This window comes from Microcebus murinus, chromosome 16, assembly GCF_040939455.1.
Source record: "Microcebus murinus isolate Inina chromosome 16, M.murinus_Inina_mat1.0, whole genome shotgun sequence".
In the NCBI taxonomy this organism is placed as follows: domain Eukaryota; kingdom Metazoa; phylum Chordata; class Mammalia; order Primates; family Cheirogaleidae; genus Microcebus; species Microcebus murinus.
The window spans coordinates 13,263,935-13,287,741 of NC_134119.1; the positions used below are offsets into that span (position 1 = coordinate 13,263,935).

At 47.9% G+C, this 23,807-nt stretch overlaps 1 protein-coding gene and 1 non-coding gene across 2 annotated transcripts in view; both read right to left on the reverse strand.

Moving 5' to 3' along the window:
• EYA2 (EYA transcriptional coactivator and phosphatase 2) overlaps nt 1-23,807 on the reverse strand; it is a 188,333-nt gene that overhangs the window by 46,330 nt on the left and 118,196 nt on the right. Inside the window, exon 9 of the mRNA XM_012743007.3 lies at nt 17,736-17,819. Within this exon, the coding sequence (XP_012598461.2) occupies nt 17,736-17,819 (84 nt within the window). The remainder of the gene's footprint in view (nt 1-17,735; nt 17,820-23,807) is intronic.
• On the reverse strand, nt 8,780-8,884 carry LOC142861465 (U6 spliceosomal RNA). The gene has a single exon (XR_012912692.1). It is a non-coding gene; the product is annotated as a U6 spliceosomal RNA (small nuclear RNA).

Genomic DNA, 23,807 nt, shown 5'->3' on the forward strand with positions numbered 1-23,807 from the left:
TAAAGCAAAGAATTTGTGTTGTGTGGGCCGTGCAGGAGGTGTCGCAGTTGTATCGGGTGCTCAGGGAGGTCCTCACGGAGAGGGTGGCATTAGAGTAGACCTGCAGGAGGAGAGGGAAACAGCCACGTGTGTATCTGGAGGAGGAACATTTCAGACAGAGGGAAGCAAGTCTGCGAAGGGCCTGAAGCAGGAGCATGCCTGGCAGGTCTGGGTGCCATTGAGGAGGCCGTGTGGCTGGGGCAGAGGGAGGGAGGGAAGGGACACTAGGAGATGAGGGCATGGGGTGACAGGGGCCAGATCTCACAGGGCCACATCTAAGGGCATGGGGTCTGATAACTGAGCCAGAGGATTACATTTCAAACGTTTAATGAGCACCTACTATATGCTGGGTAAGACCACGAGGTCTCCTGGCCTCCACGTGGCTTGCAATATGCATCTTAAACCCAGCGTCTGCTGTTCTTATCTTGTTCTTGCAGAGCCTAAGCGGTTCACGTGAGAGAATGAGCAAAATGGCCCAGGTGAGACGCACGGCCTTGTTGGTCTTTCATTTTCCAATTCTTGATACAAGAAACATTGACCTTTCTCTTCAATTCTCCTTAGAGAAGACACCAGTGCAAGGGGGTTAGTAATGACGACTGGTGTTTGACCTCAGCGTTAAGGAGACGACGGGGGTGGGGGTGGGGGACTGTGGCAAACTGGAGAACACCCGTGCCATTTAAAAGGGACAGCAGCTGGGCAGCTCCAGCCAAGGGACGCCACGCGGGGTTGTGAGTGCGCCGTGGGCAGACCTTCCGATTTTCCAAGAGAACCCAGAAATCTGAATTTTTTTTTTTTTTTTTTTAAGACCGAGTCTCACTCTGTTGCCCAGGCTAGAGTGCCATGGTGTCAGCCTAGCTCACAGCAACCTCAAACTCCTGGGCTCAAGCAATCCTCCTGCCTCAGCCTCCCGAGTAGCGGGGACTATAGGCATGCACCGCCATGCCCGGCTAATTTTTTCTGTATATGTTAGTTGAAAGAAATAAATAGAAAGAAATTAATTTCTTTCTATTTATAGTAGAGACGGGGTCTCGCTCTTGTTCAGGCTGGTTTCGAACTCCTGACCTCGAACAATCCTCCCGCCTCGGCCTCCCAGAGTGCTAGGATTACAGGCATGAGCCACTGCGCCCGGCCCAGAAATCTGAATTTTTATGTGAAATCTTCTAATTTTAAATGCTGGCAACTCATTTAAAAATGTAAGAAAAAGAATATGTTTAAGAGCCAGGTGTGGCCTGCAGGCCTGCCCACACCTGAGTGGTAACTGGCCTAGGAGGGAACCAGGGTGGATCGAGGGTTTGAAGGTTGGCCGTGGAGCTTGGGGGCCTGCAGTCAGGTGACAGAGTGGCTTAATATGGACTTCGGGGTTCTGGGGCTGACCCCCTCTCTGCCACTTCCCAGCGTGGCAGTCTTAGGCACGGCCTCTGTGTCCTTCTAGGTGGAAGGGGATCACCGTGTCTAGCTTGCGGGTTTGTCTTGAGGACCAAGGAGATGACCCACGTAATGAGTGTGACCCAGTGCTAGGCTCGGGGACGGAGTCTCACGTTTCATCCCGACGGTTGAAGGTTGCTGGGTATGGGTTATATGCTACAGACCATAGTAAGTCGTCGTAAACGTCAATACTTCATTTTTGTTTTTTAGCGCTACACACTCTGTAAACTTGACAATGAGTCAGATGGATCAATGCCTTGTAAACCACCAACCTCCAAAACCCACCCAAGATGAAATAGCTACAACTATTAAAGAACCTGAATTCAAAATTAAAAACCTCCTCCCTGCAGCCCCTCCCGAGTCTCCAGGGCCAGATGGTTTCACTGAAGACTGCCACACCGAACACTTCCCGGAGACTGAGCGCCAACGCTCCACAATCTCGTCCAGAAAACAAAGAGGAGGGAACGCTTTCTAACTCGTCCGATGAGGCCAGTATTGCCCCGACACCAAAACCAGTGCAGACAGTACAAAACAAAAACCAAGCACCAAGACACAAAAACCCACTTGAGTTTTCAAGTTAAGCAATGTTCATCCTTTGCTACCTCCGGGAAGCCCGTGCCTTCGAGAGCACCCGCAGTGCCCTTTGGGGGGCAGAGCGCGAGCCTCAGGCTTGTCCAGGGAGGCCAGTGGGGCAGGAGCTGCTGTTGCAATGTCACAGACACGCACACCGAGGCCCCAGAAGAAAAGTGACTCGCTCCAGGTCTTGGACCCGGGAAACGGGGCAGATGGGATTGGATCCGAGGCCTCCGGACCCCACGAACGTCACACCACCCAACGGGATCCCGGTGAGAAAAGGCACAAGAGCTACCACGGCAAGAAGCGACGTCCCACCCCAGCGGGCACACGGGCTGCGGCCGCACGCAGCAAGCCTGGACTCAGCGGCCTAACAAAATGCTCCACCCAGGAGATTCGTTCTTTCCTTTTCAAAAATTGAGGTGAAATCCACAAAACATAAAAGGATCATTTTGAAATGAACAATTCGGTGGCTTTTAGTACACAGTGTTGTGCAACCACCACCTACCTCTACCCGGTTCCCAAACATTTTCATCGCCCCAAAAGGAAACCGCATACCCATGAAGTACTCGCACCCCCTTCCCGCTCCCCTCTGCCCCGGTAACTTCCAATCTGTGTGCTGTCTTTATGGTTTGCCTAACCTGGATATTTCATAAAAACAGAATCACACAACATATGACCTTCTGCGTCTGGCTGCCTTCAGGCAGCCTAATATTTTTGAGGTGCATCCACGTTGCAGCATGCATTAGTACCCCCTTCCTTTTCATGGCCGAATAATATTCCCCACACAGGAATATCCTGCCATGCATTTATCCACTCATCGTTGATGGACATTTCCAACGAGATACTTTTTTTTTTTTTGAGACAGAGTCTCGCTTTGTTGTCCAGGCTAGAGTGAGTGCCGTGGCGTCAGCCTAGCTCACAGCAACCTCAGTCTCATGGGCTCAAGCAATCCTCCTGCCTCAGCCTCCCGAGTAGCTGGGACTATAGGCATGCGCCACCATGCCCGGCTAATTTTTTCTATATATATGTTAGTTGGCCAATTAATTTCTTTCTATTTATAGTAGAGACAGGGGTCTTACTCTTGCTCAGGCTGGTTTCGAACTCCTGACCTAGAGCAATCTGCCAGCCTCAGCCTCCTAGAGTGCTAGGATTATAGGCGTGAGCCACCGCGCCCGGCCCAAAGAGATTCTTAAACTGCAGATTCCCACTGTGAATTAGGTCCTGTCAGGAGACACACATCAGAGCTTCCCTGTCTGCCATCAGAGGGGCCGGAAAGTTCGAGACTTCTCAGTGCAGGTGTGGGAAACAGGTAAACAGTGAGGCGAACACCTCCCACTCCCTTGTCAAAGCCAACCCCAAACACAATAGGCGCCCATACCTTTCTGCCATGCAGCAGGTGACACCTCATCACCGAAGGCTCATGGGAATCCCAGCAATCTTTGGACTACCTCAAGGACCCTATTGTTGGCAAATTAAGTAGCATAAAAAGTGCAGGTGGGGAGTTGTGGGGAGACAGTGTCCCAACCTGCTAGTTAAGGTAAAGGAAAATTGGTCCCATTATTCAGGCTCCCAGGGTGCCTAGGATTTTTTTCACCACTTACCATTGTGAGCAGCAAGCCCTATATTTACGGAAGACAAAAGAGCTCCTCACTCTGACCCAACCGACAATTTGTTGTAGGTTTTGCATAGAGGATTTAAATCCATCTCATTTTGTTTCCTTTCAGATGCCCGTCAGCATTCATTGAAAGGTGGGGCAAGAAGGGAGGGAAAAGTTGGCAAAGGACGTCTGGGGAAGAAGTCGGCATCTGTTAAATTTGTGGGCGGAAAATTAGGCGCACTCAGGAGTCTTAACTTGCTCTAAAACCTTCAACCCAAGTTGAGTGATTCTACTAGGAAATGGTCTCTCTCCAAGTGGCAGAGAGCACAGGGCTTCAAAGAATGTCCCTGCTAATGAGCACTTTTCTGACAACCCCAAACCATCTTTAAAATATATTTTATGTTGGAAATAATCCTTTAATGCTCTAAAATAAATAAGCAGAGGCACTTGGCATGGAGGTCGCCCGGCTCAGGGAAGCACTATTATAAGGGATTAAGTCAACAAAGGGTACCACCCCCTGCCCAGCGCCCCTCAAACTATGTCATTCACCTCCACGACATCTTTCAAAGCTTTCCCAACTTCTCCCTCGCCCACACCCGCCAAAATGACAACTGCAGATGTTTGCTTCTTGCCCCCACTCCTTGCAGGATGGGATGAAGTGACAGGTGAGGTCACCCTCCGTCTCCCCCTTGTCCTGCAAAGAAAATAATCACTGCTCGAGAAGCCCAATCAAAGCCACGTTTTCTTTATTAGCCACAAAGACTAAACACCTTTTACTTAACTGAAAAGAGAGCAGGAGGGGGAAGAAAAGATTTAAATACAAGGTTTAACCCCCAGTGGGGGAAAGAAATCTCCAACTTCCTCAGAAAATCCTTTCCAAATTGTATTCATCTTGACCTAATCCACATCTACCGAGTGAATTAGGCAGTATTTATTTTGAGAATCTATTTTATAGAGTTCCAAGGAGTCTGTTTTCCTTGGGCAGGGCCTGCGCTCCATTTCAGAGCTAGGGGCTGCCGGCGAGGGCCTGGCCGGGCCCTCCAACTTCCAAGGTGCTTGGCTCACGTGACCAGCAAAATGTAAATAAACACAGCTGAGCTCGGGAGAAATTGGAAGGTTTTCTCATTAAAGAAATAAAATAAACAGATGTCCTTAAGCACTTTGGCTTGTGTTTGTCAAAGGATGGAAAGCTCTAGAAGTCTGAGCGGCAGAAGTGAATTACAGACGCATCGCGAGGTGGAAAGGGGGGGGACGAACAGAAAGCAAAGGAAAGAATCTGGGGTCCCCTGAACTGACTAATCGTCCTCCAGGGAGGGCACTTTTGATTTGAACCTTAGCAACTTCTACAAATAGTTTTTAACTGCTGGGCCATAAAACCTGGGTTTTTTATTTCTTCTCAGTTTGTAAAGCAGTGACGGAGGGGCCGGGCCACGCATCGCCAACGGGATCTCATTGAACCCGATGGCACCGCGCTGGGTACCGCGCTGGGTATCGGATTCGGGAATCGGTAATGACACCGCGGTGGGGTGGGGGAGGGCGGTGGCTGGGGGAGGGGCAGAGGAGCTATGGAGGGGCGCAGAGCCAAGATTGCCCAGCGGAGCCAACGCCAGGCGAATCGAATCGGGGTTACCGCTCACCCACAGACAGTAATCCGTGAAAGCACCCATCGCGGGGGCATGGGGTGGAGAGGCAGATGCCGGGTCAGGACTGTCTGCATTTCTGACAGCTCCCCTGCCATGCTGGGGTCCGTGGACCGCACTTCCGGGAGCCACTCGTGCTACGGCAGGGCTCTGGCAAGGACGCGTTTCAGTCCTGCTAAAAGCCACTCGTGGGAAGTCCGGACAGCTATACACTCTCAAGGCCTTAGTACAGATCGCCCTGGAAGCTGACCCCGAGCCTAGGATTCAGGTGTGAGATTTTACCTGGGAGGTGACCCCAGGAAGCGCTGGTGACCCAGTGGGGCAGTGAAAGGGGAGGGGAAGGGAGGGTGGGTCAATGAGCAGGTCACTGCTGGGGGCCACAGGGGCTCTGTCCCTCGGGGGACACCTGGGAGGCTCTAGAACACACAGCAGAGTGTCGTGGGTGCTTGCAGGGGGATGCCATCGTGCCCACGGGAATGGGGGTGCCACGGGAAAGAGGGTGGGCATCGACAGCATCTTCTATAATCAAAATTCAATTATAGCCCTTTAGCAAGGATGCTAATGATGTTATTCTGTAATCAAATGATCACACCAAGAAATGAATAATTGCCCGTGTTGTTTTAGCGAGCCCTGTGGTGCCATGACCTGCTCGGGAAGACCGGGGACCTTCCCTGAGGGTATGATGCTGGATGGGAAGTGCTGGCTGGGCTAAAGGGTGAGGAGAGCGTTCCAGGCAGAGGAGTAGCCGGTGCAAAGGCCCTGTGGTGGCAAGAGCATCATGAGCGGGCAGCTGCAGCAGGGCTCAGGGCCGGGGGGCAGAGATCAGCTTGGCAAGGCTGGCAGTGGCTGGACCTGGCAGAACCTGCAAAGTCATGGCCAAGAGCCTGTCTTTAGCGTGATGGGTGCCACTGAAGGGTTTTCAACCGGGGTGAAGATGAGGAAGGTGACAGGGTCGTGTTTGTTTCCTGGGGCAGTCGTTGTGGCTGCCCAGTAGACAGGGGGTGGGGAGGCAGAGGGGCAGCAAGGAGGCAGGGGAGGTCCTGGCCAGAGGAGACGGAGGCTGGGCCAAAGCAGGTGGTGGTGGAGATGCGGAGATGGGGGTAGAATTCAAGAGATTTCAGGAATAATAATTATGACGTGTGGGGTGCAGGTCAGTAGTTAAAAGAGTTACGTGAGCATGTATCGCAATGGGGACCTGACTTCCTCTGGGGACCCTGCAGATGTGATTTTTGAACTGTGTTATGAAGGATAACCTGAGCTTCCCAGTGGATAATGGGAGTGGGGGAGGAGGAGGAAGAAGACTATTCCAAGAGCTCAGAGCAGCATGTGCAAAGGCCCAGAGGCAGATGAGAACTTGGAGGCCCTGGGTAACCACAGGTGTCCAGGGCGGCTGGGGAAGAGGGCTCTCGACGGCAGCAGGGAGCTGGATGGTGGGCCACCGTGGGGAGCCTGCCTCCCTAGCAGCAAGGGGGGTCACTGCAGGGCTTCAGGGAGGGGTGGACCGGATCCAACTTGCATGTTCCAAGGACCCCTCTGGCAGCTGAGAGAAGGCCGTGTGGTGGGCTGTCTGCAGGTGGGCGGCAGGTAACAAAGATCTCTGGTAAGAAGACCCCTATCATGCCTGAAAGTGTCTTCAATAGAGGCTGAAGCTTTCCTTGTCATTCTTAAGGGGTAAGGCTAAGAAAGTACACCTTAAAGGGGACAGGAAAACTGTGCCAAGGGCCTTTTCCAGAGGCTTCTAGTTCTGACACTTGAGCGTGCTGAGCCTCAGGGTTCTCACCTGTGAATGGGCATTCGTCCGGCCCCCACCCTCAGAGTTGAGAGGACTGTGCGTCCAGAGTTATCAAACTGGCCTGGTGTCTTCCCGAGAGCCTGTGGGGGGCTCCCAGCAGATTCCACTCAGTCCTCTGCCCCAGGATGGCTGGCTCACATGCCCAAAGGATGCTGAACAAACGCACGTCTGCGCGGAGAGTCACTCAGGGACACATTTGGTGGCCCCAGGCACTGCTCCTTCGGACAATGTGCTCCATTCAAATAAGACATCCTGGAATTCAAGCATGGGCTCAGACAGTTCCGACGCAGTGACTCGCTCTGCAAAGCTGGGCATGTGGTCTGCGCTTCTCAAGGAGTGGGATCCACACCCGGTGCCTCTGCCTGGACAGGTGGGCAGCCGGCTTGGGCGGCGCCATAGCCTCGGGCTTACGGAAGAGCCAGGCCACACACTGTGTCCCTCCGCTGCAAGGGCAGGACCCAGGCCGAGACCTCTCCAGGGAGAGAAACCCACTCCTTGAGAAGCGCAGACCACATGCCCAGCATGTATAATCAATTTAAATCCTTTATTCTTTCAGTTTTTATTTTCATCAAAGCTAAATCCGCCCCCCCCCCCCGCCATGCCCTGCTCCTCCCCAGCACATCCTGGTTTTCACTGGGTGAGCAGTGACAGTTCACAGCCCCACGATGGCCGTGGGGGCTGGCTGCGCTGACCCCTCCCCGTGCAAAGCCCTCCCTGTGTCCTCACCCTTCACAGTGTGGTAGCAAAGCTCCTTCCTTCAAGAGGTGGGGTCTGATGCCCCACCGTGTACACCTGGGCGGCTTCTGTTGGCCTGGGGTGACAGAGCATGGCAGAAACGCCGGCGTGCTGGTTCCAAACCCGGGCCTAAAGAGGCCTGTGTGCTTTCTCTCCCCCCTCCTCCAAAGGAGCGCTGTTCCCCTGACGAGGACAAGCCTGGCCTTGCCTAGTGGGGGATAAGAGATTCAGGAAGCGGAGACTCGTCGTCCCAGCTAAGGCCACTCTGTACCCCGTCGATCTGCCAGCCGACTGTAGACACACGAGTGGGCCCAACCCAGACCAGCAGGACCTCTCTGCCAACACACGATCGCATGGGCTTACAGATGGCTTCTTGTTTCATGACACCCAGTTTTGGGGTGAGTCGTTATATAGCTAATTGATAACGCAGCGAAGCCACATAAACTATTATTACTTTTCTTGCCTTTTGTCTTCTGTGAAGTTAATAACGATCTATCTTTTTTCTTTTTCAATCCTTTCAATGCATTCAGATGTATCAGGTATTTTATCAATTTCATCTTCTTGAAGGTATCTCAGCGCCTTCTGACCTAGTCCACTCAGGACCAACTGCAGCGCTCACTGCCTCTCATACTGGGACCATTTTCCCTACGATGGGGGGTCGCCTTCGTCTTGCTTCCCCGTTGAGTTCCCTGCTTCCTGCATCCCACATCTTTCCCTTTCTCGATTTTTCTCCCGAGTTGTGTGCATATCCTCTAGTAACTCCCTGAAAAGGGGTATGTGACAATGATTTGTTTTCAGGCATTGCAGCTTCCCTTCCTGAGAATGTCTTTATTCTACTGTCCTCCTTGACTGACGATTTGGCTGGGTAATTTTTGCTTAGAAATAGTAACTTTCCTTCACAGTTTTAAGGCACTTTCACATTGACGCTACCTTCCCTTATTGCTAGCGAGAAGTCCAAAGCCACTCTGGTTCCAGAGAAGTATGGAATGTGTCATGAAATTGTGTGTCATCCTTGACCAGGATTTATGCTGATCATCCATGTATTTTTCCTAAATGAGTATGCGGACTATTGAAAAAAGCATTCCTATTGGATTTTTAAGCTCTTTAAATCTCAAAGTAGAAACAGTTTTCTACTTTTGGTTTCCCACTTCCAGCCCCAGGACATTACTGTATACCTGAGAGGTTTAAAAAACTTCCAGGCCGGGCATGGTGGCTCATGCCTGTAAACCCAGCACTTTGGGAGGTCAAGGAGGGGAGGACTGCTTGAGCCTGTGAGTTCAAGACCAGCCTGGGCAACATAGTGAGACCCTTCTTGCCTCTACAAAAAATTTAAAAAATATTAGCCTGGTGTGGGATATTCATGACAGAACTGAAACTCAATGTTTTAGCTCTAGTAGCACCCCATCCCCAAGCCATGACAACCAAAGATGTTTAGGACGTTGCCAAATGTCCCTCGGGAGGTAAAAATGCCTCCAGTTGAAAACTACTGAGTTAGAACATGGAGCTGTATGGATGGCAACGTGGAAGGAGCTAAAACCACAGCACAGAGGGAGAGAAGTCAGAAACATGGGTATTTAAACAACGCTATGCACATACGTAACAAATAAAGGCACGTAAGAGGACAATACATTGCAGGAAACAAACAAAAGGCTCCCCATTAAACCGCGAGGTCCAGGGGCTTCCACCCAATCCCCTGGTGCTGCAGGAGCTCCCTGAAATCTGATTTAATCTGGGGAGGAAGCAAGAGGAACCCAGCAGAATGAATACTGGAACTGGAAATTAAGTGGCATTACAGAAAAATAAAATTCTATTTCACACATGCTGTGTGGGTTGAGATCTCTCCCTGCTGCAAACACATAAAATATTCCCTTGATAACATTCGTGTAATTAACAAACATTCACCAAGCTCCTACTGTGTGCCCCGAGCTGTGTACAAGGCTTGGGGCTGCAGCTGGGAACATGGTGCTTGTCAGTGCCGGAAAAACATGGCCCCTACGTGTACTCATCAAAACATTTTTCTCTATTTTGAATCGAGTGGAAAAAGTTAATAAAAGCTCCACAATAAAAAAAAATTGCTATATATAAAGCCCCTTGATGAGCTGCCCTATGGGGATATAATGGCCACTAGGCCAGGGGTTGGCCACTAGGCCAATTGTGGGCTGATTGGAAACTGTCCCTGTTGCACAATAACACGGGGCTATAAAACAACTTGTCTTTATTTACATTTTTATTTTCTTTCATTATCGATTTTTCGGCATTAATTTTGATTAGACTATAACCAACGTAAAATATTGCACTAAAATATGATTTATCTTGGTTACTCAGTTTTTGGCACACACTTTAATTTTGTGCCTGAGGTGCCCTAAAGCCTGGGGCCTGCTGCTCACTTTACATTCAAGTGTGTGTGTGTTGGGGGTGGGGAGTTGATAAATAATAAATATTTAACATGTCAGGTGGTGACACAGCTTGTTTCAGGAAGGAACATTTGGGCAGAGTCCTGAAGAAAGTAAGAGAGGAGCCACATAGGAAGCTGGGAGATGGGGTTTCCTGGTAAGAGAGAACAGCAAGTGCAAAGGCTGAGTAGAAACCACAAAAAATAAAACTATTGGAGATGCCAGTTATGAAGGTTAGGAACCGGTCATAAGAATAAAGCTGGAAGACTTTTAATTCCCCATTTCAAAGCTTACTACAAAGCTACAGTAATCAAGACAGTGCGGTATTGGCATAAGGACAGACATATAGATTGATGGAATAGAATTAATAGTCTAGCAATAAACACATTTATGGTCTATTGATTTTTGACAGGGTGCTGAGACAATACAAAAGGATAAGAAAAGTCTTTTAAACAAACTGTGCAGGGACAACTGGATATCCACTTGCAAAAGACTGAGGTTGGACCCCTACCTCACACCATATACAAAACCTAACTCAAAATGGATCATTAACCTACATGTGAGAGCTAAAATGACAAAAATTCTTAGAAGAAAGCATAGGAATAAATCTTCGTGACCTGGTTTAGGCAATGGTGTCTCAAATACAACACCACAAGCACAAGTAACAAAAGAAAAGACAAATTGGACTTCATCCAAATGAAAAACTTGGTACTTCAAAGGACACCACTGAGAAAATGGAAACACACCCAGAGAACGAAACAAAATATTTGCAAATCACATATCTGATAGCAGACTGTATCCAGAGTAAGAACTCTTACAGCTCAACAATAAAGAGACAAATAAACCAGTTAAAAGATGAGCAAATGATACGAATAGATATTTTTCCAAAGAATATAGAAAAATGGCCAGTAAGCACAGGAAAACATCATTAGACATTAGTCAAAATGATTAGTTATTAGGGAAATGCCAATCAAAACCACTGTGAGGTAGCACTTCACACTAAACCAGGAGGCCTATCACCAAAAAGACAGACAATAACAAATGTTGATGAAGATGTGGAGAAATTGGGACTATTTCACAGGCTAATGTAAAATTGTGCAGCCACTTTGGAAGCTAGTCTGGCTGCTCCTTAAAAGTGTTAAACCTGGCATTTCCATATGACCCAGCAATTCCACGCCTAGGTATGTACCTAAGAGAATTAAAGACATATGCATGTGTTTTGTATATGCAAAATGTACACATACAAATACTTGTCCACAAATGTTCATAGCAGCATTATTCACAATAGCCAAAACCCCAACTATCCACCAACTGATAAATGGATAGACGAAATGTAGTCTAACCATACAATGAAAAATTATGTGACCATAAAAATGAATGAAGTACTCAATCATGCTACAACATGGATGAACCACATATTGTATGATTCCATTCATATGAAATATCCAGAAAAGGCAAATCTACAGAGACAGAAAGTAGATTAGCAGTTGCCAGGTGACTATTGGGCATGGGGTTTCTTTGTAAGTGTGATAAAAATGTTCTAAAATTAGATAGTGGTGATGGTTGCACAATTCTGAGGATATACTAAAAATTACTTAATTAGACACACTGAAAGGGTAAATTTATGGTATATGGATTGTATCTCATCTCAATAAAGCTGTTATTTAAACTGACAGCTGGTCCTAGAGTTGAGCTTCAAATTGGCACTGAGCTGCCTAGGAGTTTGGGCACAGATGAGGTGACAGGGCTGCCTCACTGTGAATCCCTGGAGGAATGCTGATGAATCCGTCCCAAATCCCTTCCTGGCAACAGGCAAAGCCTCCTGACCACCTCGCATTCGCCTAATCCCAGCTGGAAAAAAAAGAGTTCAGAGTCTGCCGAGGAGGGAGGTGGAGGGCGAGGGGTCAGGAAAGAGGCGGCGATCACTGGCTGCTCCAGCTCTGCAGGGAATTTCTAATGGATCCACAAGATGCTGGGAGGCACAGCTAGCAAGGGGATGTTCTGGCTCTGAGCACCGAGGAGGAAGAGATGGAAAGGAAGTGGGGAGATGACAGCCCTGAGCAGCACATCCCTTGATTGGGAACAGGAAGAGAGCCCAGTGTCTGTTTTAAAATTCAAACACTCTGTTTTGAATCACTTCTTGATCATTTTAGCTCTGTTGGTCTTATTTCTCTAAATGAACAGCAAATCCCCTTTGGCTGGGACTATAATTGATATGATTTCTGCTTCCTGCACAGTGCACAACACAATGGCCACAGGCAAAGAGCTGCTGGTCCTTGGCATGGAGGTACAGGGGGTCTTGGCCCCCAGAGCCCACTCACTGGACACCACGGTCCTTATACTCTTCTGGAAGGAACAGTTCGGTTTCCTTTAGGGGACCACCCCTCTTCCACTCAGTTCATTGGCTGGAGTGGAGCTGACCTGCTCCTCTACTCCCTCCATGCCAGGAGTGGGCTCTTGATCTAGGCTGGCCAATCAGAGCTACAAAGGTGGGCACGTGGATGGGCATGTGACCTAGTATGGCACAATGAGATTCAAGCCTGGGAGTTGTGCTGGAATTTGGGAAGTGGAAGGAAGGTACCCCTTTTTAGTTGGGACTGCTGAGAGGGAGTCGCCACATGGAGAAAGTTGGCTGAGGGATGCAGAATGACCTGAGAACATTGCTTAAGCTCCTGGATCTAACCAGACCTGAATCCCAGATATCCCTGGTTTTTTTTTTTTTTTTTTTTTTGAGACAGAGTCTCACTCTGTTGCCCAGGCTAGAGTGAGTGCCGTGGCGTCAGCCTAGCTCACGGCAACCTCAAACTCCTGGGCTCAAGCAATCCTCCTGCCTCAGCCTCCCGAGTAGCTAGGACTACAGGCATCACCACTAAGCCCGGCTAATTTATATATATATATATTAGTTGGCCAATTAATTTCTTTCTATTTTTTTTTTTTTTATAGTAGAGACGGGGTCTCGCTCAGGCTGGTTTTGAATTCCTGACCTTGAGCAATCCGCCCGCCTCGGCCTCCCAGAGTGCTAGGATTACAAGCGTGAGCCACCGCGCCCGGCCGATACCCCTGGGTTTGTCAATTTTGTGATCTAATAAATCCCCTTTGTAGCTTAAATACTCTTGTGGTTCAAACAGTCCTGCTTAATATCAGCAATTAATAACAAGCTTCACATGGCTACAGTTGCTGAGGAAGTATAGAGGGAAAGAACTGTGAACCAGAGGCTAAAACCTTGAGTTTTAGTTCTGCCGTGAATAATCCCACCAACAACATAACTTCCCTAGATCTCAGTTACTCTGCAAAATGGGGCTCACACTCCTGCTCCTTTAGACCCGCTCCACTTCTCTGACTTCCAAGTTTAGCGCCATAGCCCAGACCTCTCTCTCTCGAGCTTCAGATGCACAAACCTACTTGTCCCTTGGGCCTCTCGAACGGGGCACATTTTGTTTTTCCTCATCATTTTTCTATTTTATTGTTGTTTCTTTTATTATTTGGTTTGGTGGGCTAGAAATTGCTCTAATTTGTTGTTCTCTAATATTCTTTCTTCCTTTCTCTCTCTTAGTGTAACAGAATCTCTAAAATTTAGCGGGGCACATGGCTGCCTCAAATAAAGACTATACTTCACAGACTCCCTTGCAGCTAGACGTGGCCACGTGACCAAGTTCCAGGCAAAGAGAGGTGAGCGGAAGTGATTGTGCACTTGAGTCTGGACCTTGAAAGAGAGGGATGAAAAGTAATAATAAAATAAAAAAGAGAGGAGGTGAATTCTCCTTTTCCTGTTCCCCCTTCTTACTGGCTGTCTGCAGACACGGGGGCGAGCCGTGATTGCCCCATGAGGGCAACGCTCCGGGGAGGCGGGGAACAGGGCGGAAGGAGCCTCGGGCCCTGGCGCCGTGCGGCCGTTACAGCAGCTTCTGCTTGTGTCTGGACTGCTAGGGGAGCGAAATAAGCTTTCATCTTGCTGAAGCCACGGTTATTCTGGGCCTCTCTTAGGGTTGATGAATTTTGCAAATGAAAATACTCCTTCCTCGTCTGACAGCTGGAGAGAACAGAAAATTCTAGAAGAGTAATGAAGACAGCACAGGAGACCTGGGGGCTACAAGAGCTTTTCAGTTTAGTTTTCCCCGGATGTCCACAGATCACGCAGGGAGGCCGGTGAGCCCGAGTCTGACTCTCATTCTCTCTTGGACGATCTTACTTCCTCTGAGCCTCGGTTTCTCCTTACGTGCGATGGAGACTAATTGGACACGATGGTCTCTCAAGTCCTTCCGGCTCTGACTTACTGTGGTTCTGTGATGGTGGCATGGACGTTGAAACCTGGACACCAGAGAGCCCCATAAATGGGTTCCACGGGCCAGGTGGGGGCCGTGCGGGGCTGGAGAGCGTGCGCCCCTCCCAGAGGGCAGCGCCACTCAGCTCCTGTGACTGCTGCCACCTGGGAATGCGGGACGGCCAGTTCTCCTAATTCTTCAAGAAGAGCTGGAAATCTAGATTGTTTTTGGTCTGTGCAATCTCCTGGTTTTAAAATGTTGGCGACAAATTCACATTTTTCAAACACTCTGGGGGCCAAACAAAAATATCTGCAGGCTGAATTTGGCCGGTGGCCACCAGTCAAAAATTTCTGTTTTGATACTATTTTCCTTTCTTCCTTCCTTCATTTAACAAATATTTACTTGACACCTACTAAGTGGGAGACACTGTTTTATGGGGATAGAATAATGAACAAAACAGAAAAAAAGAGTCCCTGTCCTCATGCAGCTTAACATTCTAAGGGATCGTCCTGAGTCACTCATTCAACGAATATTCATTGAGCAGTTCTGCCCTGTGCACAGACGGGGCTTGGGTGGGTGGAATAAAAATGTTCACGGTCCCTGCCCTCATGGTGCATACAGCCCACAAGGGAGACAGACAGTAGGTGCATAATTAGGATGTAAATGAAAAATACAGCTGTGAGGAGAGATGCAATTTGGATGGAAGGAACTAGTGAGCAAAGCCCTCTTGGAGGAAGCTATATATATATATTTTTTAGACAGAGTCTTGCTTTGTTGCCCAGGCTAGAGTGAGTGCCATGGCGTCAGCCTAGCTCACAGCAACCTCAAACTCCTGGGCTCAAGCCATCCTCCTGCCTCAGCCTCCCGAGTAGCTGGGACTACAGGCATGCACCACCATGCCCGGCTAATTTTTTCTCTATATATTTTTAGTTGGTCAATTAATTTCTTTCTATTTTTAGTAGAGACAAGGTCTCGCTCAGGCTGGTTTTGAACTCCTGACCTCAAGCAATCCGCCCGCCTCGGCCTCCCAGAGTGCTAGGATTACAGGTGTGAGCCACCGCGTCCGGCCGGAGGAAGCTATATTTAACGTGAGAACTGCAAGATAAATAGGATTTAACCCAGTAGAAGAAAATTCTAGAACATTTTAGATTATAGCAGAGGCTGCCAGTGTGCCCCTCCTCCACGGCTCCTTGGCTGCCACTGTTCCTGTACAGGCCTGATGCCCCGCCCTGGGGCTTTCTTGAGGCCAGGCCAGAAGTGCTCGGAGTTAGGCCCCCGGGAGAAGCCCTCGGCCGTTATGGAGGGGAGTCTGTGGCTACGTGCCCCAGCCCCCTCCCACTCTGGGTGGGTCGGCTCTGAGGGTGCTCTCCACAGTCCCTCGGACTGAGCCCTGGTGCCACCGCAGCCACCATTTACACAACTGTGTTGGCTTCCTTCCCCTCCTCGCCTCGAGGCCCACTCTGCACCCGGGCTCCCTGGCACTCCCCCCCCAACCTGCCTGCGCCCACTCCTGTCTCAGGCTCCTCCCTGGGAGAAACCCCGCAGAGCTGTGAGGGAATGTGGCAGGTTCAGGGACAGAAGGTAACTCAGGGTGAGCAGCAGGAGAGGCGGCGGGGCAGTGGGGCCGGAGCCCCCCATAAAGGACCCGGGAGGCTGGCGTTAGGGTGGCATTAGGAAGTGATTTTTCGGTATGACCAACTGTGGATTTGAGCATGACCCCTCCATAGGGGGCTGGCAGGGACAAGAGTGGGAACTGGGAGACCAGGGAGGAAGCCACGCTGGAGGTGGGTGGGTCAGGCCGTGGGGTGGAGAGAGGCAGCTGGCAGTGAGGAATGGCATAGGCCAGGGGACATGTGGCCCAGAAAGGCGCTCTGGGCTTTGTCCCTGCCTTGAGGGAGCCCACGATTTGGTTTAAGGCACGGTGGTAAGACAGACACAAACATCAGACCCTAGACCCCAAGGCCCTACGCAATCCATAAGGAGTGATTGCTGCAGGGCACTATGGAACGTCACAGCAGGCTGTGTCTGAGGGCAAGGTGAGGGAGGGGACGTGGAACACCATAGAACACCCCGACTTAGCGGGCAGCTCACTAGTGTCACCACTCTGGGACAGCCCAGGACTTTGCAATGGCTGCAGAGCCCATTTCGGCACACCTCCCCCCCCCCCCCCCCCGCCCCCGGCTCTGCCACCCTCTGCCTGAGCCGTGCAGTCCAGAAACGCGTGCCGGATTTCCCGCAGGCGCTGCTAGACGTATTAACGGCATTCCTGCGCGGCAAGAGATTTCTGCACCACCAACACCATTTTTATATTCTTTACAACATAATGGCAGACGATAAATCTATCTTGCTAATTACACATCCAGCTTGTTATAACCCCCATAAAAAACCCCAGCAGCTGGAAAAGCCATGAGGTGATGTCAAATCATATTGCTGGTCTCTAAACAGAAACGTAAATATTTTCCAGGCGCTGGCGAGTCTCGAGGTCCCTACCCATGGTGGCAGCCGCCGCCAGTGGGGCACACACCTCTGAGGACACGGCGGCTAGGCTGTCCTCTTACGCACTGCCCGCCACCCCCGTGTTTCCCTGAAGAGATGGCCGATGTCTGGGGCACCCACTTGGGGTCCGTGAAGGGCTGAATGCAAAAAACCAGCAAGATTTAGGTTTCTGCAATTGGGCTCATTTTTGCATTATTAAAGCGGTTTCAATGTCTCTCCCATTCACCGCCAATCAGCCAATAATAGCACTTGCCCAGAATTCTCACTAGATGGTTCCCCGACATAATTTGTCGACGATACATTTGTAAAACTGTCCCTGAGATCCACGCTGGAGCTGACAGTGCCCCTCCCTCCGCTCGAAACAACAGAAGGAAGATTAAATTCACATGCCGAAGACACTAGGCTAAACAACTGGGAGGAAGAAAAGCACTTTACCTCATTTTCTAGCTACAATTACTGTCTTTGGCTACAGCGTATCCTCCTCTTTTAGGAAGGAGACAGCTGTAGACCACGAGCTTATATCCTATCAAGGACATGTTGATTGCTTCAAATGTTGGACGAAAAGGCATGGGAGACAATAAAAGGGAAGCTAATTAATTTTTCACATGTCAAAGGAAAATTCCACAGGAGTTTTCAAACCTGGGCTGACCCAAAGGGGCAGCTTTGGTTGAAGAAGCTGCCTCATAAACTGCCCCCACAATTCCCAGGACAAACTGGCTGGACAGATGGTCATGTTGGGAACAAAACAAAAACAGAGAGAGAGAGAAAATGGGCTCTTACCTTCCCGTATCTGGATGCAAAAGTCCCCGTGAGTAAGGAGTGAAAAATAATTATTGTCTCATCCAAGTCCCACACGAACACACGCTGTGATGAAAGAGAGGAAGAGAATGGAAACAAATGGACTTGCTTGCATCTGACTTCATGTCTGCAGAAATTAATTCCCTTGGAGGAAAAGAATTCTTGAAAAACATTAGCTTTAAGTTATAAAACATGCAGCTTACTGATGCATCGTGAATCCCCATCCAACCTCCTCTGCGTATAAAGTGTATCCGAATGGCCAGTTTTCGGGATCCTACCAACCCAGAAGATGCCAGAACCAACAAGCCCGTTCTTGCCTTCCACATGAAAGCCCAGAAGAGGAGGATTCAGGCCAACAGCAACAACAGAAATCATATAGCTCATTTGACAAAATGAAATGCTGCCATTTCAATTCACTGTTCACCATAAGCCCAACTATTTCTAACCATTTCTATTCTTAGCAAGTCTGGCGATTGTCTCCATAATTCTAATGAACATATTTATACCTTTACTTATTTGCCAGCTTTAGAGATTATCTCTTGCCCAGGCGGTCTAAAAGAGGAGGGTTTAGCTCACGCCACTCTGCCCCATTGCTATGGAACCTTACTTTTTCCACATATGCGAATCCCTCCGTTTCCAGTTCCATCGGCTTTGGACGATTTCTCTTGGCTGAACCATTAAATAGTAAACCCGATGTGGAAGGCACAGATATTGGCATCCCTGCTTTCTCCCTACCTCCTCCCCTCTCCAAAACCCATCAGGTTCAGTTTCACTTTTGTATTGTCAGTGCGAATAAACTCTGGCTTGTACATTGGTTTTATAGCTATAATTAAGTCTTCTGTGCTCTGTCTGTATGTTAATTTAGAAAATTGGTTACCAGTAAAGAACATTTACATTTTGTGATTATTGCTCACTGAAGAGCCAAGTAATGAGCGGGTAATTGAACTTCCTGCCCTATGTGTTCAGTGTCATAACCCCAGGTCCACATTAAGGAGAATGCTTCCACCATCACGCTCACACATATTCTCCTTACTTGCACTCCATCTTGATTCAAATCATGTCATATCTCAGTTAATTCATATATGCAGGATACCTGTCTGATATAACTTTTTGCTTTTGTTGGAGTTTAGTAATTGCTTTTAATTTTGCTCGTTTGCAACAATATGTCTTCATTATAATGTCAAATTCAGCCACACCTCCTGTATCAGAGATCCTCAGTGATAGAATGTTCTAATGTGAATGGGATCATTTTTAGGTTTGCCACAGAACTTGCTGCAGACTAGAGAACTAGTCTCTCAAGGAGACTTCCCTTCAGTACATTCCAGGTTGGATCCACTGTTTTTTGGATCCCATGTCTCTCTCTTTCTTGGCTTTCTTCCTTGTTTTGCTTGAGTACATCCTTAAGTTGCTTTTTCTAAGAGGGTGCATGAAAAGTAATCTTCCTCAATTCTTGCATATCTTGATGATGTCTTTATTTTGCTCTATAGTTTCTCTTGGTACAGAATTCCAATTTGAAAACAATATACTGTAGATCTTTGAAAAAATTATTTCTTAGAGTCCAGGGTCGTTGATGAGAAATCTGATGTTTCACTGTTCCTCAGTCCTTCTAGGTTTTACATTTTTTCTCTCTAGGATTTTTAAGAACCTTTTCTTTATACTTGGTATCCTCAAATTGCATGCGGATATATCTAGGTGTGGCCTTTTTTTTTTTTCATTTATATTGTTCAGCACTTAAGCATTTTCAAACCAATGACTTACATCTTTCTATAGCTCTGAAAATTTTTATGTTCTTATTTTTTAAAATAAGTCTCTCCCATCTTTTCCACTGTTCTCTTGTTCTGAAATTCCCAACAGTCAAATCAAACATTTTGGATTACTATTGCTTCTCCTTATAAATGATATTTTCTGTAATTTTGTCTTTTTGATCTATGTTCTGGGAGACTTCTTAAACTTTATCTTCCAATCCTTCTATTAAATTTTTGACTCTCACAGTCATTTACAAATTTCCAATAATTTTTTTTTTTTTTTTTTTTTTTTAGCTCTGAGTGGTCTTTTCCCAATAGTCTCCACTTCTTATTTTATGGATACAAGATCTCCTTCGGTTTTTATAAGAAAACCAATCAGAATTTTTCTAAGTTTCTTTCTTTTTCTTAAAATACTTTGCTTCTCATTTATCCTATTTTTCTTGGCCTTTATTTTTCATACCGTTGATTTACCTCATTTGTCTGGAGATCACTATTTTTAGGCACAAAGAACTTGATTAATTATCTCTGTAGCTGGTGTCAAGGACGGGAGACAAACGCACCTACTCAGTCTGCCGTCTTGAACAGGACACTTTAAAAACTGCTTGGAAGTCAATGGCTGTATTTATGCAATGACATTTGCCATGCATTTAAAAGTAAAGAGAAGCATCTAGAAAGAAAAAGCTACATTAGCATCTCCTAGGGTTCTCTAGTATGGGAGTTTTTGAAGGAATCAGTAGGGCTAAGTATTATATTGTGAATTTTTTGGTTCAGTTATATTTATGTGTATGTATGTGCTGGGTCATGATATTAAGTATATTTCTTATTGGGGGTCATAGTAAAAATCGTTTGAAAACCAGTGTTTGAGAAGGCCTTCTAAGGTGCAAATATGCTAAGTCCTAACTTAATCTGAATTAATTGGGTTGGATCAGTTCAACTTAGAAATTTCAGTAATAGACCTTTTTTTTTGTTTTGAAATGGGGTCTTGCTCTGTCACTTGGGCTACAGTGCAGTGGCATCATCACAGCTCACATCAACCTCAAACTCCTGGGCTCAAGTGATCTTCCTGCCTCAGCCTCCTGAGTAGCTGGGACTACAGGTATGCACCACCATGCCCAGCTAATTTTTCTATTTTTTGAAGAAATGGAGTCTCACTCTTGCTCAGGCTGGTCTCCAACTCCTGGCCTCAAGCAATCCTCCTGTCTTGGCTTCCCAAAGTGTTAGGATTATAGGCGTGAGCCACCACCCCCTCGGCTTACTAATAGAATTTTTAAAAATCAGTGAATATCTTCAAATTTAGAGAAGGCTCCTTTAACTTATCTATTGCATCCCCTCTGAAGAAGAAGGTCTGCCCCTCCCCTACTACCCAGCATCCTAGATTCCTGGTGGGCAAGTCCCTGGTGGCTTCTCTGCAGGTGACCCTATTCACTAGGTCCTGATTTGGACCTGGGTGAGCCCCTAGCCCTGGGTGGGTCGGAGACCCTTCCTTGGGAATTTAAAATTGGGGCCTAGAAAGAAAGCCACTGCCTTTAGGAGGCTGGTGGTGGCCAAGTTTGGCTGTGCAATTCATAAGGGTAGGGAAGGGCAGTCTGCAATGGGAGAAGAGAGAGAAAGATACAGAGAGAACCTAACACTTTACCAGGGCCTGGGTTCAGTGGCGAGCAGAGTGAGCGGTGGGGTGGGCAGATCCCGAGGATCTGTGACAAGTGCATGGGGCACTGCAGAGACACCACTGTTTGGGGTTCTCGTGCCCCCACTGTGGCATGTGTGAAGAAAAGGCATAAACGCATTTCCTCGCCCCTGTCTCTCTGGCTGGTTCTGGTATCTTGCTGAGATTCCCCTGCACCCCTGCTCCAGAGTTCTAACACAGTCCCTGTGTCCTTAAAATAAAGTCTGCCTTTTCGCCTAAGTGAGCTTAAGTTGGTTTCTGGCACCTGCAGCCAAGGATTTTAACTAATACATGCTCAGAGTTTTCCTCCTTTCCACTTCTACATCATTTCTCTCTCATGGGCTTCAGTTATTAGCAAAACTGCCAAAGACTTAAGAGGTGTGACCCATGCAAATCCTCTATGCTGACATTAAGCACAGAAGTGAAACACAGCTCACACCTTTTCAACTGTGCTTGCCCAGTGGTCCTTACGCTGGAATCAAGAAGCAGATGTTTCCAGAATAATATCACCTTATAATCCCCAACTTCCACGCCACAACCCTCCCCGCCTCCTTCTCAGTTTAATGGAAAAATGTCTCTCCACCCCCATCATCCCCCACCGAGAGCAGAAACCGTGTTAGGTGACTGGATGATTGGGGGGTGGTGGTGGAATATTAATGCATGCGTTGCGATCTGTGTTTTGTATTGCTCTGCAACTTCTAGCTGGTAGAAAATCCTAGGAATATGGGAGGGAAGACTGAAGGAAATTAATTCTCTTCTAGGCTTTCCCAAAGACCTAAACTCATCGAAGGGATTGTGCAAAGTCTCCTCGATTTGCAGGAGGGGTTTTTAAGAATAATGGGAAAAGCAAGAACAGACCCTTCTGCACTAACAGTGGTCCCATGAACAGTGGGAACACTTGCCCTACAGCAGGTCTCTAGGGTGGGTTAAGGCTGCTGGTAGACCTCAGGGGGCTGTCCTAGTGTGGGGGACATGCATGATGTTCACAGTTTTTTTTTTTTTTTTTTTTTTAGAGATAAGGTTTCGCTCTGTTGCCCAGGCTAGAGTGCAGTGGTGCAATCATAGCTCACTGCAGCCTTGAACTCCTGGGCTCAAGTAATTCTCTTGCCTCAGCCTCCCGAGTAGCTGGGACTACAGGCGTGCACCACCAAGTCCAGCTAATGTTGCCCAGGCTGGTCTTGAACTTCTGGCTTCAAGCAATCCTCCTGTTTCAGCATTCCTAGTCGCTGGGATTACAAGCGTGAGCCACCATGCCTGGCGTTATGTTCAATACCTTCCGGGATGATCAGAACCAACACTAGCCATAAACTGCTACAGCTGAACTGGTGAATACCAGTTAAATATCAAAACCCTGGCGGTCAGCATTTGGTGCTCTGGGCTCCCAGCATCCATCCCCAGGTGAGCGCATCCTGGCTTTCCTTCCCCTTTGTGTGCTGTCTCGGTGGGGCTGTCAATTAAAGGGCAAGCTCGAGACCTAAGCCAGGCCAATGAGAAGCCGTCTCCTTGGAGTCTAACATTGAACTAAGTGCCCCTAGACTCTAATAGATCCTCATAGAATCTAAAATGGCTGGCTCTCGGGCACAGCCCAGCACCTGGAAGGTTCCCTAGCTTCCTCAGCACCCCTTTGTTACTTTGTTTCTAAACTTGGTTTTGTGGCCTCCTTTCATTGTCCTTCCCAGTTAATTCCTCCCAGTTAATTCCCTCCCAGTTAATTCCTTTTTGCTGATGTAACCAGAATTGGTTTCTGTTGCTTGCAACCAAAGGAATGTAGCTAATACTCCAAGGTCCTCAGGCTTGACAAGGATTTCCATGCCCAGAGTATAGCATGGAAGCCCCAGAGCGTGGCTGGACTTTTGCTGACCACTGCAGGCTCTGACAACGAGGAAGGCAGCAGCAACTAAGCCACCCTGGGCAGTAGAAGCTCTTCTGCCTTCTGAGGCCACCTGGACCCTTAGGTTCTCATACAATTCTGGGAGGGAAGCGTCCCCACTGATGAGATGACATATCTAACTATCCTGGTGGGACGACGACTCCAGAGTTAAAATTAGATTGATTTTGAAGGAAATGACGAAGATGGTATTTCTTAGCATATCCGAGTTTGTGGCTGAGTGTAGCAGCTGCTACATACAGTGCACAGGACTATGAATGGGGCATGACGATGCATTTGAGCTGCCTGGCACTGATCCAGGCTTTGCCAAAACTACCCATGTACCGGCAGCACATTTAAGCCCACAAACGACTGCCTTTCGCAAATTACTACAAAACCAGTGAATTTGCCCATTTCCTTCCATGATAGATAACTGCAGCTTATTTCTGTTTTGGGCAGTCATTTGGCCTGTGTCTCCACTAGTACCCTCCCCTCTGCATGCTGATTTTTGGGAAAATGTCAGTGCCTGACCAATAATCTTATAGTTACTTTATTATAATAAAGATTGGAGATGAATAAGTCTAGAGATGTAATGTACAACATGAGGGCTAAAGTGAGTAAGACTGTATTGAATTACAGATTTTTGTTCCGTAATTAGATTTTAGCTGCTCTTGTCACACAAAAACATATGTGAGATGACAAACACGTTAATATACTTCATTACTATAATCATTTTACTATCTATATGTACCCTATAACATTATGTTGAAAAACTC